Source organism: Trichoderma evansii, assembly GCF_050947405.1.
Source record: "Trichoderma evansii strain SZMC 28006 chromosome Unknown GGI43scaffold_2, whole genome shotgun sequence".
Lineage (NCBI taxonomy): Eukaryota > Fungi > Ascomycota > Sordariomycetes > Hypocreales > Hypocreaceae > Trichoderma > Trichoderma evansii.
Window position 1 is genome coordinate 608489 of NW_028145204.1, and position 14891 is coordinate 623379.

General features: G+C 49.5%; 6 protein-coding genes across 6 annotated transcripts; 4 read left to right on the forward strand and 2 right to left on the reverse strand.

Annotated features, from left to right (window-relative positions):
• The first annotated feature begins 567 nt into the window (after nucleotides 1-567).
• On the forward strand, nucleotides 568-2743 carry GGI43DRAFT_392753 (OSBP family protein). Its single transcript, XM_083204590.1, has 6 exons — nucleotides 568-881; nucleotides 938-1048; nucleotides 1103-1381; nucleotides 1437-1686; nucleotides 1746-2059; nucleotides 2112-2743. The coding sequence occupies exons 1-6, from the start codon at nucleotides 766-768 to the stop codon at nucleotides 2443-2445; spliced, it is 1404 nt and encodes a 467-aa protein (XP_083064733.1). The 5' UTR covers nucleotides 568-765; the 3' UTR covers nucleotides 2446-2743.
• Nucleotides 2744-2782: 39 nt separating this feature from the next.
• GGI43DRAFT_143273 (zinc finger CCCH domain-containing RNA-binding protein) lies at nucleotides 2783-3820 on the reverse strand. The gene is made up of 3 exons (XM_083199317.1): nucleotides 3660-3820; nucleotides 3356-3590; nucleotides 2783-3283 (listed from the first exon to the last, which is right to left on the reverse strand). The coding sequence occupies exons 1-3, from the start codon at nucleotides 3723-3725 to the stop codon at nucleotides 2955-2957; spliced, it is 630 nt and encodes a 209-aa protein (XP_083064734.1). The 5' UTR covers nucleotides 3726-3820; the 3' UTR covers nucleotides 2783-2954.
• Nucleotides 3821-4013: 193 nt separating this feature from the next.
• On the forward strand, nucleotides 4014-6943 carry GGI43DRAFT_392756 (ELMO/CED-12 family-domain-containing protein). Its single transcript, XM_083204591.1, has one exon. The coding sequence runs from the start codon at nucleotides 4517-4519 to the stop codon at nucleotides 6638-6640; it is 2124 nt and encodes a 707-aa protein (XP_083064735.1). The 5' UTR covers nucleotides 4014-4516; the 3' UTR covers nucleotides 6641-6943.
• Nucleotides 6944-9097: 2154 nt separating this feature from the next.
• Nucleotides 9098-10764, forward strand: GGI43DRAFT_379294 (PRA1 family protein-domain-containing protein; the record flags this gene model as incomplete). The annotated part of the gene is made up of 3 exons (XM_083202818.1): nucleotides 9098-9568; nucleotides 9626-9679; nucleotides 9784-10764. The coding sequence occupies 3 exons, from the start codon at nucleotides 9098-9100 to the stop codon at nucleotides 10762-10764; spliced, it is 1506 nt and encodes a 501-aa protein (XP_083064736.1).
• A 438-nt stretch (nucleotides 10765-11202) lies between these two features.
• On the forward strand, nucleotides 11203-12266 carry GGI43DRAFT_392762 (ubiquitin-conjugating enzyme/RWD-like protein). Its single transcript, XM_083204592.1, has 2 exons — nucleotides 11203-11585; nucleotides 11687-12266. The coding sequence occupies exons 1-2, from the start codon at nucleotides 11414-11416 to the stop codon at nucleotides 12010-12012; spliced, it is 498 nt and encodes a 165-aa protein (XP_083064737.1). The 5' UTR covers nucleotides 11203-11413; the 3' UTR covers nucleotides 12013-12266.
• A 107-nt stretch (nucleotides 12267-12373) lies between these two features.
• Nucleotides 12374-14288, reverse strand: GGI43DRAFT_143596 (mannosyltransferase complex subunit MNN9). Its single transcript, XM_083199319.1, has 2 exons — nucleotides 13071-14288; nucleotides 12374-13010 (listed from the first exon to the last, which is right to left on the reverse strand). Exons 1-2 carry the CDS (start codon nucleotides 14166-14168, stop codon nucleotides 12990-12992), a joined length of 1119 nt encoding a protein of 372 aa, XP_083064738.1. The 5' UTR covers nucleotides 14169-14288; the 3' UTR covers nucleotides 12374-12989.
• Nucleotides 14289-14891: the final 603 nt, after the last annotated feature.

The window sequence follows — 14891 nt, forward strand, 5'->3', positions numbered from 1 at the left end:
TTAGAGGGGCTGCCAGCCTCTGGAATTTTTTTTTCTTTGGTTTTCCCAACCGAAGCTATCCTAGCTACTACCCATTTTTGGGCCATGGGGCTTTCATCCGTGCTAGCTCTCCCCCGGAGGAGCAGATCCTCTACAGCTGGTAGTAAGTGCTAAATGACCCCTCCGCTTCGTCATTTCTTTAGACCTGAGTGACCTCTTTTTTTTTTCTGTTTTACTTCAACAACCTGCAAAACACACGCAACGCAGCTACAGGGCAGAGACGAAAAGAGTATTTTTTATTCATTTTCTCTCGTCCAGCTTTTTACGCAATAGGGAGTGCATTTCCTATGCCCTATTAGCCCTAAGCACCCCTTAATTTCTACTTCCTCCTTTCGTCTTCCGAGCTCGCAAGGCTTGCTCGGCTTTACGATCGTGCATCTTCAACATTTTTTTTTTTCAACTTCATATTTACTCTTTGAAACCATCCCACACTTTCAAAATGTTAACCAACTGGTTTGCGCAACCACCTGCAGGCAACCGATCGTCCACCGAAGAAGGGAGAATCGATAACGATGACGATACCCAGGTGATGGAGCCCGATCAGGGCAATGGTAAGTCGCAGCAACCTCATATACATGGCGGGGGAGGGGGGAATAGCTTGGCTTTGCTTGGCATTGCGATGCAGAGGGCTGGATAAAGCTTGAGCTGTATTTCACTGCTTGAAAATCTCTTGCAAGCCAGCTCCCCAACTGGGCCGTCAACAGAAGGAAACATCGGCTGACCAGAATGCATGCAGTTCTCTCTCACATCATCTCTCAGCTGCGCCCTGGTGCTGACCTGAGTCGCGTCGTCTTGCCTACCTTCATTCTTGAGCCTCGAAGCATGCTCGAGAGAATAACCAAGTGCGCCGACAATCGCCCACATCATACTCTCAACAGTAGTGCTGACTGTTTCTTAGCTTCATGTGCCACCCCGAGATGCTTCTGCATATTCCTAATATCGATGATCCCACTGAACGATTCGTATCCGTCGTCAAGTTTTACCTGAGCGGCTGGCATATTCGACCACCGTAGGTATCCTTTCTACCAGAGCGAGCTGGCGCAGTTGGGCTAACGATTCATAGGGGAGTCAAGAAGCCGTTAAATCCGATCTTGGGCGAAATATTCTCCTGCTACTGGGACCTCGAAGACGGCAAGCGAGCTTACTACATCTCCGAGCAGACGTCACACCATCCTCCCAAGTCAAGCTATTTCTACATGGCACCTGAGCATCACATTCGGATCGACGGAACCCTCAAGCCCCGGAGTAGATTCCTGGGCAACTCTGCAGCCAGTTTGATGGAAGGCATTGCTTTCCTTACCCTATTAAACAGAGGCAGCAACAAGTACAAGGGAGAGCAATAGTCAGTCTTCGCATAATCTGCCTTGAATTGCATATAAGCGCTAATATTGATGCAGCATACTGACACAGCCCAACATGTATGCGAGAGGAATTCTGTTTGGAAAAATGAAATACGAGCTTGGCGATCACAGCTTTGTGCGATGCCCTGAGCTGGATTTGACCGCTGATATCGACTTCAAGACAAAGGGCTGGGTTGGAGGAACTTACAACGCTATCGGCGGTGTTATCAAGAGGGAGAGCACCGGCGAGGTTTTGTTTGAGCTATCTGGCCTGTGGAGCGAAGAGATGTTTATCAAGGATATGAGGGTAAGTTGGCTGCGCTCACCACTTAAACTAACGTTTGTTGCTGACGTGGGTAAATGAAGACTGGACACCGAGACATGTTCTTTGATGCCAACAAGTCAAAACCTAGCCCACCATTGGCACGACCTATCGAAGAGCAGGAAGAGCGAGAATCCCAGAGATTATGGGAGAAGACTGCCAAAGCCGTCAAGGAGCGCAACCACGAGCTGGCAACAGACGAAAAGACAAAGATTGAAGATCGGCAACGTGAAGAAGCTGCCCTAAGGGCTCAGGATAATGTTGAGTGGCTTCCGCGTCTCTTCCGTGCCGTCCACAGCGGCCCGGGAGAGCCAGAGGAAGGCGAAGATAACTTGGAGTGGATAATTAATGCCCACATGTTGGTCCCATCTCCCTTGAATTACTCTGATCTTGAGACTAATATTCTACAGTGACTCTTCAGCATCCCCGGAAAAGCAGACTGAGCAAATTCTGGCCATATATCCTGTTTTAGCCGGCCAGCCAATAACTCGGAGGCCGTCTATCCCAGCACAGGCTTCCTCACCAAAGTCGGTCAGAAAATCGATAAACCACGTCGTTGAGAAGCCTAAGGAGGAGGACAGCTTGATCGATTTTGGCAATGACGAAGCTTCCACACCAGCCACTAAGAAGCCTGATGAGATTGAGACCCTGCTCGCAGCGACGGGCAAGCCGGCTGAGGGTCCCTTGATTGACTTCGCTCAGGACATGAAAAGGGACTTGCCAGCCGACGGCGACTTGCTGTGAGAGACGCAAATAAAATGAAAAACAAAAGAGGTGAATGAATTTTGTGTGAGAACTGAAAACTTTGGGAGTAATATCATTGGCTAGGAGGGCGGGAAATACCTTAACAGTATAACGGCGCAAAACATCGGACCAGGCTACTACTATATATAAATGGGCGCGCACCATGATGCATTTGTGCTTAATGTTCTTTAGTGTTGGCAGGGAGCGGGTTCTTTTGGTCTAGGACTAGCATGGGCAATACGATTGGACGGATAGCGTTGGCCAGCTAGAAAATATATCAACTATATCAACCTTTGAATTCAGGCGAAGTATTCGATGCCAATGCTAACGAGAACCGTAAAACTCTTCTTTTTGATGACTGATTACATTTTTGCTTTATGATTCCTACCGAAACGCCAAGCCTTTGAACGCAGAGCACATATAATCCCATCTGTTCATCCTGATTATCCTCAATTCCAAAAATAAAAAGACATTAATTGCACATTATATCCCCATTCTTCTTGCCCTTTTTAAAACCTCCTTCTAGTAGGCTCCGGTGTGGGCGATCGGCTGGCGCTCCGCTCGTCCCGGCCACGCGACTTGAGCCACTTCTTGGTGCTGAGCGTGAGCTCGCGGTCGAGCTCCTCGCTGGGGTTCTTGCGGTGGATAAAGTTGCAGAAGCCGCCGCGGACACAGCCCTCGCCGGAATTCAGGCGGCAGCAGGCCTCGCGGAAATCTGTGACGGGGCTGAGCTCGCAGTATATGGGGCGCGCGGCGTACCAGCGGCTGTTGAGCGTGTCGGCGGCGACTTGGGCGCTGTCTTCGTATTTGAATCGGGCGTAGACGTTGCCGATGAGGTCTGTGGAGAGAAAAACGTTAGTTACTGAACTGAGAGAGAAACAGAAAAGGAAAGGGACATGTTAAAACGTACGATCATTGTTGTTGTCGCATACGACAAGTTCTTCCAGCTCGCCATACTTGCAAAGCTCGCACCAGATGTCCTCGTAGAAGGCGTCAAAGTGGTTCTGCAGCTGCGAGGCGTTCATCCGGTTCTTGGGGTCGTAGGCGGGGTTCTGGTAGAGGTTGGGCATGAGGATGGTCTGGCTGTAGGAGGGCTTGACGTGTTTTCTGGAGCAGCGATCACCGTGACGGCATGCGCCGATTTTCTGTCATGTTGGTTAGTACTTGGTCGTTTTTTTTCCTTCACAAGAACGCGGGCGCGCAGTGAAACTTACAAAGTAGAATGAGCAGTTGACCTTGTCAAGCTCTGTGCCGAAAATGGAGGCGAGGAAATTGGCCATTTTGGGTGGTGATTGATGGGATGTGAGGGCTGATGATGTGGATTTTTTGTATGAGGTTCACCTGAAGGCTGGATATATCGAAGCTTGGAAATCGTAATAAGGATGGCACGCTGTAGAGAAGTAGGAGTGGCGCGCCACAATTGAGCGACGAGGCTGAGGTGGCGTATGTCACGTGATGTGGCTTATTGATAATTCAATGGAGGCTTCTGGACCCACTTGGAAGCATCCGTATTAAGGATGGGGTATGGGTCCACGGGGCAATATTTAGAACCACGTTTTTGCTGTCGGGTTGTACTCCGTATAGCAGGGGAATATGTATATCGATATTGTGAAATGCTGCTCCTATACACGACGAATTTCATGAATAATTCTTTTTTTAGACGAGAAGAATTTTCAAACTCAATCTCAGAGCCCAAATCAACCACTTGTCACTAATAGAAAACTTAAAAAAGAGAAATTGCTGCAGAAACGCGCCCCGACGCGCGCAACGGTGCTGGGAAAAAAACCTGGGACTAGGCCGGGACCTGCAGAACCATCAATCGACTATGCCGCATTGGGCGCGATAGCAATCTAATCCCCTGATACTAGCAGTTCGACTCGACTCGAGACTCCCACAAGCAGTCGCCATATCCAACTAAGCGACACTGATAGCTGTCCTGAGCTACGGAGTTTCGCTTAAACCTACCCTCTTTCAAAGCAATGGTTTTATCATCGACGAACCATCACCAAAATACGTGCGCTTGGTGAACCTAATACCCCTTCAACACTCACACGAAACGCTTCGCTCCACCATGGACCAAGCAGACATCCCCGCGCTGCTCTCGAGGCTGGCCAGCGATGAAGATGCCGCCCGTAAGATGGCCGTCTTCAAGCTCCAGTCGTCGATTAACGATCCTGCCTTTGCCGACGTCTTTATATCCTCGGGCGGTCTCGTTATCTTGCGGCGACTCATCATGACTTCTGGCGGTAACACTCTCGCCTATGCGCTCCAGAGCTTGTCGCGACTGCTGGAGGTGGACATGGGATGGGATATCTTCGAGGGCCCTACTGCGAGCGAGCTTGTGGAGCGCATTGTGGAACTTATAGTGACAAATCCTCTGGTTAACATCCTTCGAGGTGCCATGTCGATTCTGGTTGCTCTTGTTGGACATTCGCAGTCGAGCGGTGCTGAGTCGCCGATTCAGGATCAGGCCTTTGGATTTCGAGCGCTCAAACCAGCGGTGGCAATATACCCTCAGTTTTTTGACTTGGTCGTTCAGCAACTGAATAGCGCCGATCATGCTCTTTGCGCGAATGCGCTCATGCTAGTTAATGCGCTGATTCGAGATGCTTTGTCGACTAAGAGTGTTATGGCAGGCGGCAACGGAAAGTCTACTGGCGATGATTGGCCAAAGCTGATGAAGCGGCTGCAGGACTTGGGCTTGATCAAGGCGGTTTATAAGCTGATGCAAGGCACTGGGCTCCAAGATCTTGCGCATCCTGCACTAGAATTTCAGAACTTGAACAAGGTCATCCAGCGAAAGTGGAGAGATATCAAGGTAGACCTAGAGCGTCCGGAACACAGACGATCGCTCAAGAGCTTGCATCTCTCAAGCGCCCCGGATCGATCAACAACCAATGGCCACACCAGGGACAATTCAACGGACACTACCGCAACTAAGAAGGATGGTAAGAAGCACAATCCGGAGAAATGGAGAAGGCTTGGTTTTGAGACGGAGAGCCCCGCGCAAGACTTTGATGTAGCTGGGTATCTAGGAATGATGGACTTGGCGGACTATGTGCGCAAGAACGAGGATAGATTCCAAAAGCTGCTGCTGGAACAGGCCACAAGGCCAATGAATGAGCGCTGCCCCGTTGCTCGAGCGAGCTTGGCCATGACGATGATTCTTTATGAGCATTTTGATGTGGATAAAGCAGACTTGGAAGATCCAAAGGGATACCAGCAAGGCGTTGATACGAAGGATTATGATAGAGTCTTTCAACCTCTGCTATTGCAATGGTCCCGCCTGCATGTCGCCGGGCTACACAGCTTCTTTCGCATCTGGAAAGCCACAGGTGCCGTGCAGGAAGACTTTGACAAGGTGGCAGAGCTAGTACGCATCTTGATAGAAAAGGTGGCTGGCCAGGCTCCTCGGACCCGCGATATACTGGAGATTGAGGAGGATTTACAAGAATACGACATTACGAGACTACGAGAGCTCCAGATGGAACTATTGGAGATGTCGTTTGAAGAAACCTGGGGCAAGCATCTCTACCAGGTGCGAGACGTGCTAAAGCAAGAAGCCCTGCAGTTTGTTAAAGAGCAAAGAATCAGGTGTCTCCTCGAAGGCGCCTGGTTCCAGAAGAAAGAAGATGCGGCGGAAAAGAAACCCTGGAGGTTTGCCAGGCTGTCTCACAATCGTCGGTACTTGCACTATACCGACTTTGAGAAGCAGATGGCACAGGATCCCGGCCTGAATACCCTGATGGAGAAGATTGATCTCTCTACTATCAGCTCTGTCGTGTCCAACGTCTCTGCAGCCAACGACGACTCCAAGACAACGGCCAGCGGGGCGACTATTCAAAACATTACCAGCGGCGCAGAGAAGGCGAAGACCAAGATTACCATATACAGCTTCGTGAACCCTGCTGATGCGGCTACTGGCGGTGGCGGCGAGGCCAAGGAGCAAGCCGTTTTGTCTCTCTGGCCCACCAGTCATAGCGTGGCTTCCGAGTGGCTAGATGGATTACTCCTTTTGCTTGGTCAAGCTCCCGTCACGACCGAGACGAGCAAGCTTGTCAACTTGGTAGGCGGATATGGATTAAAGATTAGGCTTCTCAACGTCAGGATGGACACTGTTGAAGGCCCTCCAGCTGGAGCTGGGATCGTGCCGAGCCGAGAAGGGCTAGATGAGGACTACTTTTATGAAGTCTAGACTGTGTTTCTGAGGCTCTCTTTTCACCTTTACGACATTTATTCTCTATACCACCAGTCATTTATTTCCCTTTTGTTCGATATATACCCCCTCCTTTGTATGGCAGGCCCTGGCATAGCGTGGGAGCATCAATAGGTAATGCGTTGGATTCTCCCTCCGAATTTTTTCTGATTCTTTTTGTATGAATAGTATACCTGCTGTGTGATACTACCGAGAGCATCCGCGATCTAGATGTGTTGCGTCTTTATATGGAGATGAGAGAAGAGGACATATATATGTAATACAATGAGTTTTAGCCTAGAGTCTCTATAGAATCTTTCACAATAATTGCTTTATGCGTATGGACATAGTAGATGAGATATCTATAGTGTTTCAATATAGTAGTAGAGCCAATTGAAATAAAAAAGTATGCAAAGATACTATTCGCCCACTCATATTTCAATGTGCCGTCTTCGATTTTCGGCTAAAAGTGATATCATTTTTTCACAAATACATCGTCAAGCACAAGATCAATGGACGTGCCATAAAGTTAAAAAGGTAGACTAGACAGCAGAAGTTGACTCTCGTATAGACTGCCTATCAACTCATGTGCACTTTGCATTGCATATCTCTAATCAGCGTGGCAGGCGAATGGCAGATATGCCTCATAAATCAATGCTTTGACTCCACTAGGAACGCCAAAGGCAGAGCCACCATGACATGTACGATACCTATATGAAAAAGCTGGAACATTATCTAAGCGGGAGCCGCAATTTTCCCTTGGTGTCTGACACTGCTAGGTGCTTATGTCGTGATGCCTAGACGGCCAAGCATTAGTGCCCAAAGAACGGTGAGGGGCCCTCCACCAAGGGAAACCTGTTCGCATAAAGAGGCCCTGGGATGGTATGATGAGGAGATGACCTCCAATTCAACGTTGGCACATGTTTGGAGTAAAACAGTAGATATTCAGTCACAAGACGGATAGGAATGGGAGGCGGCCAAGGTTACATCGAGATATCGGATGGGTGGCAGCACTCACCGTATAATCGCGGGAGATCAAATTGGGAAGCTGGATATTAGCGCTAGAAACGGCTAGAGATAGTTGAAGATTGCCTGGAGACCTTCTAAAGCTGCTGCTACCGACACATCCATACAAGTGTAGGTGCTAATCATGGCTGTCCAGGTATCGGCATGGAGGCCGGCTCTTAGTGGTTTCTGCAAGACAGCTGGTCTTGGATCTCATTCGTCGACTCGGGCCAGCAAAGAGTTGCGGCTTGCATGAAGTGGATAATAGCGGTAGCAATTGAGACTCTGGGACATGTAGGTGCCCGAGCTCGCGGATTCACGCTGATCCGGCCCTTCTCCCCTCGCTTGTGTCTCTCGCTTCTCGCCTCTTCCTTTTCTTCTTTTCCTTTCTCTCTTTTTTTCTTTCTCCCTTCTTAGTCTCCTAGTTTCTTTTTCTACGGCTTTTACTTCTCCATCAATATAAGGTTTCGGGGGAGGAAACCGGGAGAAGAAAGCAGAAGACACCGACGCCAACCCCAGGTGTGGCGGTCTGTCAGGCTGCGGGGCTTCCGACCATACTGAGGTGAGAGTGTGTGTACAGTACAGACTAATACGAGGTACGAATCTCACGCCCGCGACCATTGGGGAGAAGAGAGAAAAAGAATCACAAAGAAAAAAGAGAAAAAGAAAGCAAATGGTGAAAAGGTGGCCATTGACACCCGGAAACTATCACGCCTCTTTTTTTTTCTTTTTTCAATTACTCTCTTTCTTTTTTCTTTTGCTTAATCCCACCATGACAGTGGCTCACATGTGATTTCTTAGAGTCTGTGGCTTTTTTTACCAAAACGAGAGGCGTGGCTTAGCTGAGGCGAGTACGTACTTTTGCCACGTATTCGCAGCACGTTCCTCTTGTACTCCGTAGCACAACTTGTGCGGTGCTTGTACTTCCACCCCTGGCGCAATCCAGGAACCTCAAAACTTTAACAGCGATCGACGCCATTTACTCCTTTTCAAAAATACAGAAAGTCGACGCGCGACCTGTTCTTTCGCATCGCTCCGAGTGTCTGACGTCCACTTGCTCTGGTATGTGACTTTTGCTTTCAGGGGCACTGCGCCTTACGTGTTCCTCAGCAAGATTGAATGCGATGCTGTTAGCATAGCCTCTCTCTGTCATCTTCTATTGTTTTGACGCATTCGCCTTTGCTGGGGATTCTGTACCCGCTCCGCCGCGCAATCTTCCACGACCACACCTGCTAACAGGATCCTCTTTTTGTTTAGTTGCGCATCTAGGCACCTTGCATACATAAAACTATTACTGCTACCGTGGCTTCTACAATCGTGGCTGCCTGATTGCTTCATCGGTATTTACACGTATACAACAACAAGCAACGAACCTAGCTTGAGTCTCGTGCGACCAATTCTACATATACAAGCTCTTACTACGCTCGAAAAAGAGAAGAAGAATCATCAACAATGTCTCGCATTCAGATCCCTCTCGACCTCATCACGTCCCGCCTCAACCTTGGAGAACGCTTCCAGGGATTGCGCGCGGGGCCTCTGAGCGGTCGATTTTCCAACCTGAGGCCAATCTCTGAGTTTTTCGACTTCAAGCGCCTGTCCAAGCCTGCCAACTTTGGTGAGGTCCAGTCGCGTGTCAACTACAACCTGAGCCACTTTTCCAGCAACTATGCCGTCGTGTTTGTTATGCTCAGCCTGTACGCCCTGTTGACCAACTGGCTACTAATGTTCGACATTATCCTGGTCGTCTTTGGCATGTGGTTTATCGGTAAACTGGATGGAAGAGATTTGGAAATCGGCAGCTTCAAGGCTACTTCGTCGCAGCTCTACACTGGTCTCCTCGTTGTCAGCATTCCCCTCGGTCTGATTGCCTCTCCCTTCTCTACCCTCCTCTGGTTAATCGGCGCTTCTGGAACAGCAATTATTGTAAGTCAAGTCGTCTTTTGGGCTACTAGTGTTTTTTCAGTCACTAACTGAGTACAGGGTCACGCAAGCTTTATGGACAAGCCCATCGATGAGGCTTTTTCCGGGGAGGCGGTCTAAATGGTCGGCCGCGAGCTCCCAAATTTGCGCCCCAATGGGGAAGACCATCGCGGCGCGGGCGGAGGAAAACAAGTGGGGATGCTGCGCACTACGATGAGAGAGTCGAGGAGCTGGCCTCGGATGACGATAATGAGGATGGAGAAGGTTTAGGAAATAGAGAAACTGGCGTCGTGCGTCGCAATCAACGGCGATACGACTCGGGAGATGAAGAGGATAGCTCGTCTGGCGATAGCTATGACGAAGACTATTCGGACGATCAGCAAGATGAAGAAGATGAGTGGGAAGCGGCCTTGGTGGAAAAGGCGCTCTATCGAATTAATAAGGCACAAGCCAAAGGGCGGACAGATGTGAGGCTTAGCAAAGAAGAGATCAAAGCCCTCGAGCGAAGGCAACGGCGCATAGAGGCAGAGGAGCGAAGGAAGAGCAGGCGTCGCCAAGAGCGTGTGGCTATTCCACTTTCTCAGTTTGGGTCGATGACTCGGCTGGGGGGTTCTGATTCCGGTTCCAACCCGGTATCAAGACAGCCATCGGGAAGCGAGGCGCATGACGAGACCTCTCCTCAGATGGGATACTTTCCCCCTCCATCCGGTTCACGCCCTCGGCCAAAGTCTACTATTTCTACATCTCGACCAACCAGCTTCCACGAGGAGTCTTCCAGGGACCCCTTTAAATACCAAACAGCTGGCCCTCGCTCCGCAAATTCTGCTCCCAAGCGCCATGGCTCTGGTCAGTCTGATCTAAGTTCCATGTCACGACACGGCAGGCCTGAGTCCGCGTCTGAATGGAGCCGGCAAGGATCGTCCAGACGACAGAGCTCTGATGATACAAGCGAAGAATTGGGATTGGTGGAGGAACGTTCAAGTAGAACGGCGAGTTCGAGTAGAACAGCAAAGGGCAGAGAGGAAATCGTGGTCGAGGTTGAAGTTGACTCTCCTTCCGGGCCTGAGACGGCACCGTCTCGCACGCGCTCGGTAAGCAGGAAGAAGCCTGAGCCGGCACCAACGAGAAGGACAGTATCAAGTAGGACGGTTACTGGATCGGGGGCTTCTGCGGGAGTGCGAAGGAAGAAGCGGGAATAAAAGCAAAATGACTGCGTGCGCTGATATCGGGTGTTTTCGTGTTTTCGTGCGGGAAGCCAAAAGAATTGTTTGATATAGCTCGTATACCATGACGAATATGTTTAAACCAGTATACTTTGCAAGAAGTTGCTTTAACCACATATGATAAAGAAGTACTCATCAAACAATGCCTTTCCTCATCGCTTCTATATCGTTATGCAGCACTAAATAAATTATAAACTAATTACTGTAACCATGCGACTTAATGGATCGTCTATGGAATTCAGTAAAATCGATAAGTTGACTCGACTGCGCAAATCACGGGCTGACTAAGCTTGGCGTGAATGTCACCCGTAGCCGCGGTTGGACCCCTGCTCTCAGCTCCAAGCTCTAGCCGATAGCCTCGTTGTTGTTTGTTATTGTTTGCAATTTCACATCCTATACCCGCAGTACATGATACTCGCATAGAAGCGTTTCCAGTTCGCGCCTGTTTTGATTTTCGATTCCGAAAGCGAAAAGCGATCCTCTTTCAACTCTACGCGACATTCTCCTCGCTCGCAGCAATCCAGCAAAACAAGAAAGACCAGCCGCGGCATCTTACCTGCGCCCAAGCATTTAGCGACGCATTTCGCATCTATTACAAACAAATACACAAAACCAACACATCACAATGTCTGCCAGCGCCAGAAGCGGAGCGAAACGGCTCATCAAGGAGATGGAGAATTGGCGAAAGGAGCAAAAGGACGAAAAGGGCGTGGAGAGGCTGGGCCCGGTGAATGAGGATGACTTGTTTGAGTGGGAGGCCGTCATTAATGGCAAAGGGATTGGATCTGGATACGATGGTGAGCTTTTTTGCCCTTTACCCCTTTATTCATCCCCTTTTCTCTTCTTTTCCACTTGGAAACACCTCGCGATTAGAATCTTTGCTAAAATAATGCCACAGAGGGCCGATGGCTCATCAACATTCAGCTCTCAACGTCGTATCCGCTGTCGCCCCCAAAGATGCGCTTCGTGACGCAAATCATCCACCCCAACATTGCGCTACAGTCTGGCGAAATCTGCCTAGACCTGCTCAAGGACAAGTGGACGCCGACGTACAGCGTGCTGCAGTGCGTGCGCGCGGTGCGCATGCTGCTGGGCTATCCTGAGACTGACAGCCCGCTGAACGTGGACGTCGCGGCGCTGTTGAGAGGCGGTGATGTCGTGGGTACGCGGAAGCTGGTGCAGTATTGGTGCTCTGAGCCGGAAGGTAGGTATGATGGCCCTTGATAGGTAATGAGAGAGAAAGGGAGAGGTTAGCGTTGTGGGAGATTCTGTTTATGTCTTGACACTTTTGCTTCGGTTCTTGGTTTAAATATATGGCAATATAATTGGTATAGTAGTCGATGTTTTGTAATAGGTTTTGGGTACGTGGAAGGTTATATATAGGCTGGCTGGACGAGACTTCGAGTGGTAGCTACGAGGGCTTTATATCACGGATTCAACGCTATCAAGATTGATTGAAAAAGAGTTGCAAAAACAGCATATTGTGCATCGCTTTCATTTGATTCTATCCCAACATACATACGATACGCATAAAACATAGCTCTACTGCCGCCATTGCCCCATCCCAACATAACTTTGACTAAAAGGCATATAAGTAATAAGCACGCATCGCAAGGGAGTGTCCGAAATCATCCCTAAGAAATAACTTCTTCCAGCTCTCTCCACTTTTTGAGAAAAAAGAATGGCTTCAACATCCACCACAAGCAAGGAGAGTCACCCAGCATCGTCCCTTCATATCTCTCTCTGCTTCCCTCCCTCTTCCCTGCTGGTGCCTGCGATTCGACAATAGTAATTGAAATATAAGATAAAAATAGTGAAGGGGAAAAGGGGTTATCTATATAAATTTCATATGCCAGAGGTTAATAGGTAGATGCTTTCAACGAGAAAAACGCCCGCGCCACGCCGCGCCGTGCCTTTTTGTTTTTTTGCCTATGCCTTGCCCTGCCCTTGCCCTGCCCGGACTTCCCTAACCAAGACACCATCCGAGCATCTTTCCTTTTTTGTAATTCGATTCTAGAGATGCAAAGACAAACAAAAGATCAAATAAGTGGCCATTGATCTTACAGCACCTCTTCATTCGAGCCCAAATGCCATCAAGGCCTCAGCCCAACAAAGTCGTAATCGTAATGAAATAAAAGTGACGAGAAGAACCCTCTCAGCCGCTGTGAAGTAAAAGAAAAAGTAGATTATGTATTTTTGATTTACTCATTATAATGGTAGACCTGGGGTATCATGTTAGCTTACTGCTTTGAATGATGGGAGAATTTCCGGCGAGGACTCACTTTGTAGTTGGGAAGGCCGTACGGCTGCCATCCCAAGCGCTTCGCCATCTTGGCAAAGCCTTCGCTCTCGATCAAGTGGTAGAAGGAAAAGGGAGGGAACATGGCTCCATCTCGGTGCACGTCGGCCTTGACCAGCAATGCGGTGCTGCCAACTCCGTCCAGAGGCATTACCAGGTCCTTGGAGCTACCAGGATTGCTCTGGTACGCCATGAGGGTCCTGTAAGTCGCAAGCTCTGCATAGCCCTCGAGGAGGATGTCATCAGGTCCCATCTGCTCAGCCATCTTGAGCGCAGTCTCGCTATCTTGCCAGCTGTTGAAGTCGTATGGCCGCTCAGCCATCATTTTGGTTTCGGTGTCGAAGTATTTCTGGTAGCAGTTCGCAACGATAACGGGCTTATCGTGGGAGGCGAGATCCTGGATCAAGGTCGGAGGGGTCTCAACGATGTCGGCATCGAGCCACAGCACCCATGATGTAGACGGGCCAAGCGTTGTGAAGAGTAGCGAGTTGCGAGCCTTGGCCATGACCTCACGGCGAGCCTTTTGGTTACCCAACTTGTGTCGCTCAGCTTCGTCCTGAGACACAACCGCAGGGTCAAAGTCTTGGCGCAGAATGATGATGCTCTTGAAACGATCCTTCTCTGCGCCATGGTTCTGTATCTTTTGAATCTGCTGCTGCAGCGCCGCAGTGGCCTGGTTTCCCTCCTTCGTCTTGGGCAAGATGAAACCCAGAGTAATCAGCTCGTGGGGATAGCTCAGTCGCAGGAGATTGTCCCAATACTGTTGATAGAATCTGGCCATTGGGGTCAGAATAAGGATGTGCTCCTGATTCTTGATGGGATCGGCCGTGACCGTAACTTTGTTGAGGTCATATCGCGTAACTGGCGGGGGTCCTTGAACACCTGATCGCGAGCTCTTGTACGGCGACGTAGGGGGCGACAGATGATGTTGGGCCGAGACGATGTTAGACAGCCTGCCCGCGGAGGCAGGACTTGACGGCGAAACGAGGAAGATGATTATGAAGATGCATAGTACAGCACCCAGGAGGAGGGTCGAAGAATTGGCCTTCTTGAGGCGGACTGACCCCATGGGTCGAGCCATGGAGCCTTATCTTGTGTCTTTTGGTGATTAGATATTAAGAATCTGGCTCGGTAGGCCCTCGTTCGGTTTCGCGATCAATTCGACCGGAAATCAGCGCAGCGCAAAAAACGAAGATGCTGCGTCCAGCTGAAACGAGCGTCAGGGTATGCAACGTTGAAGACACTAGTCGTAGTCGAAAAGGTGGCCCGCGCTGGGGGATGTGTAAGAAGGAAGAAAAAAAGAAGAGAGAAGGAAGACAGACAACAAGGCGTAATTGGTGCTCACACGCTGTATCTCGTACTCCCACCGTACCCTAAAAAAGGACAGAGTCAAGGAATACGAGCCAATCGCCGCCCAAACAAGGGATTTGCTTGTGAAATACGACAGCAAATGCTCTACTGGCGGGTGCCACTGCTAGTCGAGCATGCGATTGGCAACCTTGGAGGTTCAGGGGCACCGGATTAATCTGGGGCCGAAGCCCATTTTCAGTTGCATTCTTCGACACCGTTATCGCTGCTAGTGGCGGGACAGGCTGTAGATGCAAAAGCAGCCATTGTGCGCTGCAAGCGTCCGTCCAAGCGTCGAGACTACAGATTCCTCTTGTCTTCTATTATAATTTTTCACATTATGTAATTACATTCTGACTCTGTCATGCCGTAGCATACAAACCTCAATTCTTGTCAAGTATTTTTTTTTTTTTTTTTTTTCTTGCAGCGTATTTCATAGAAGTGCAAAGTTCAGCGT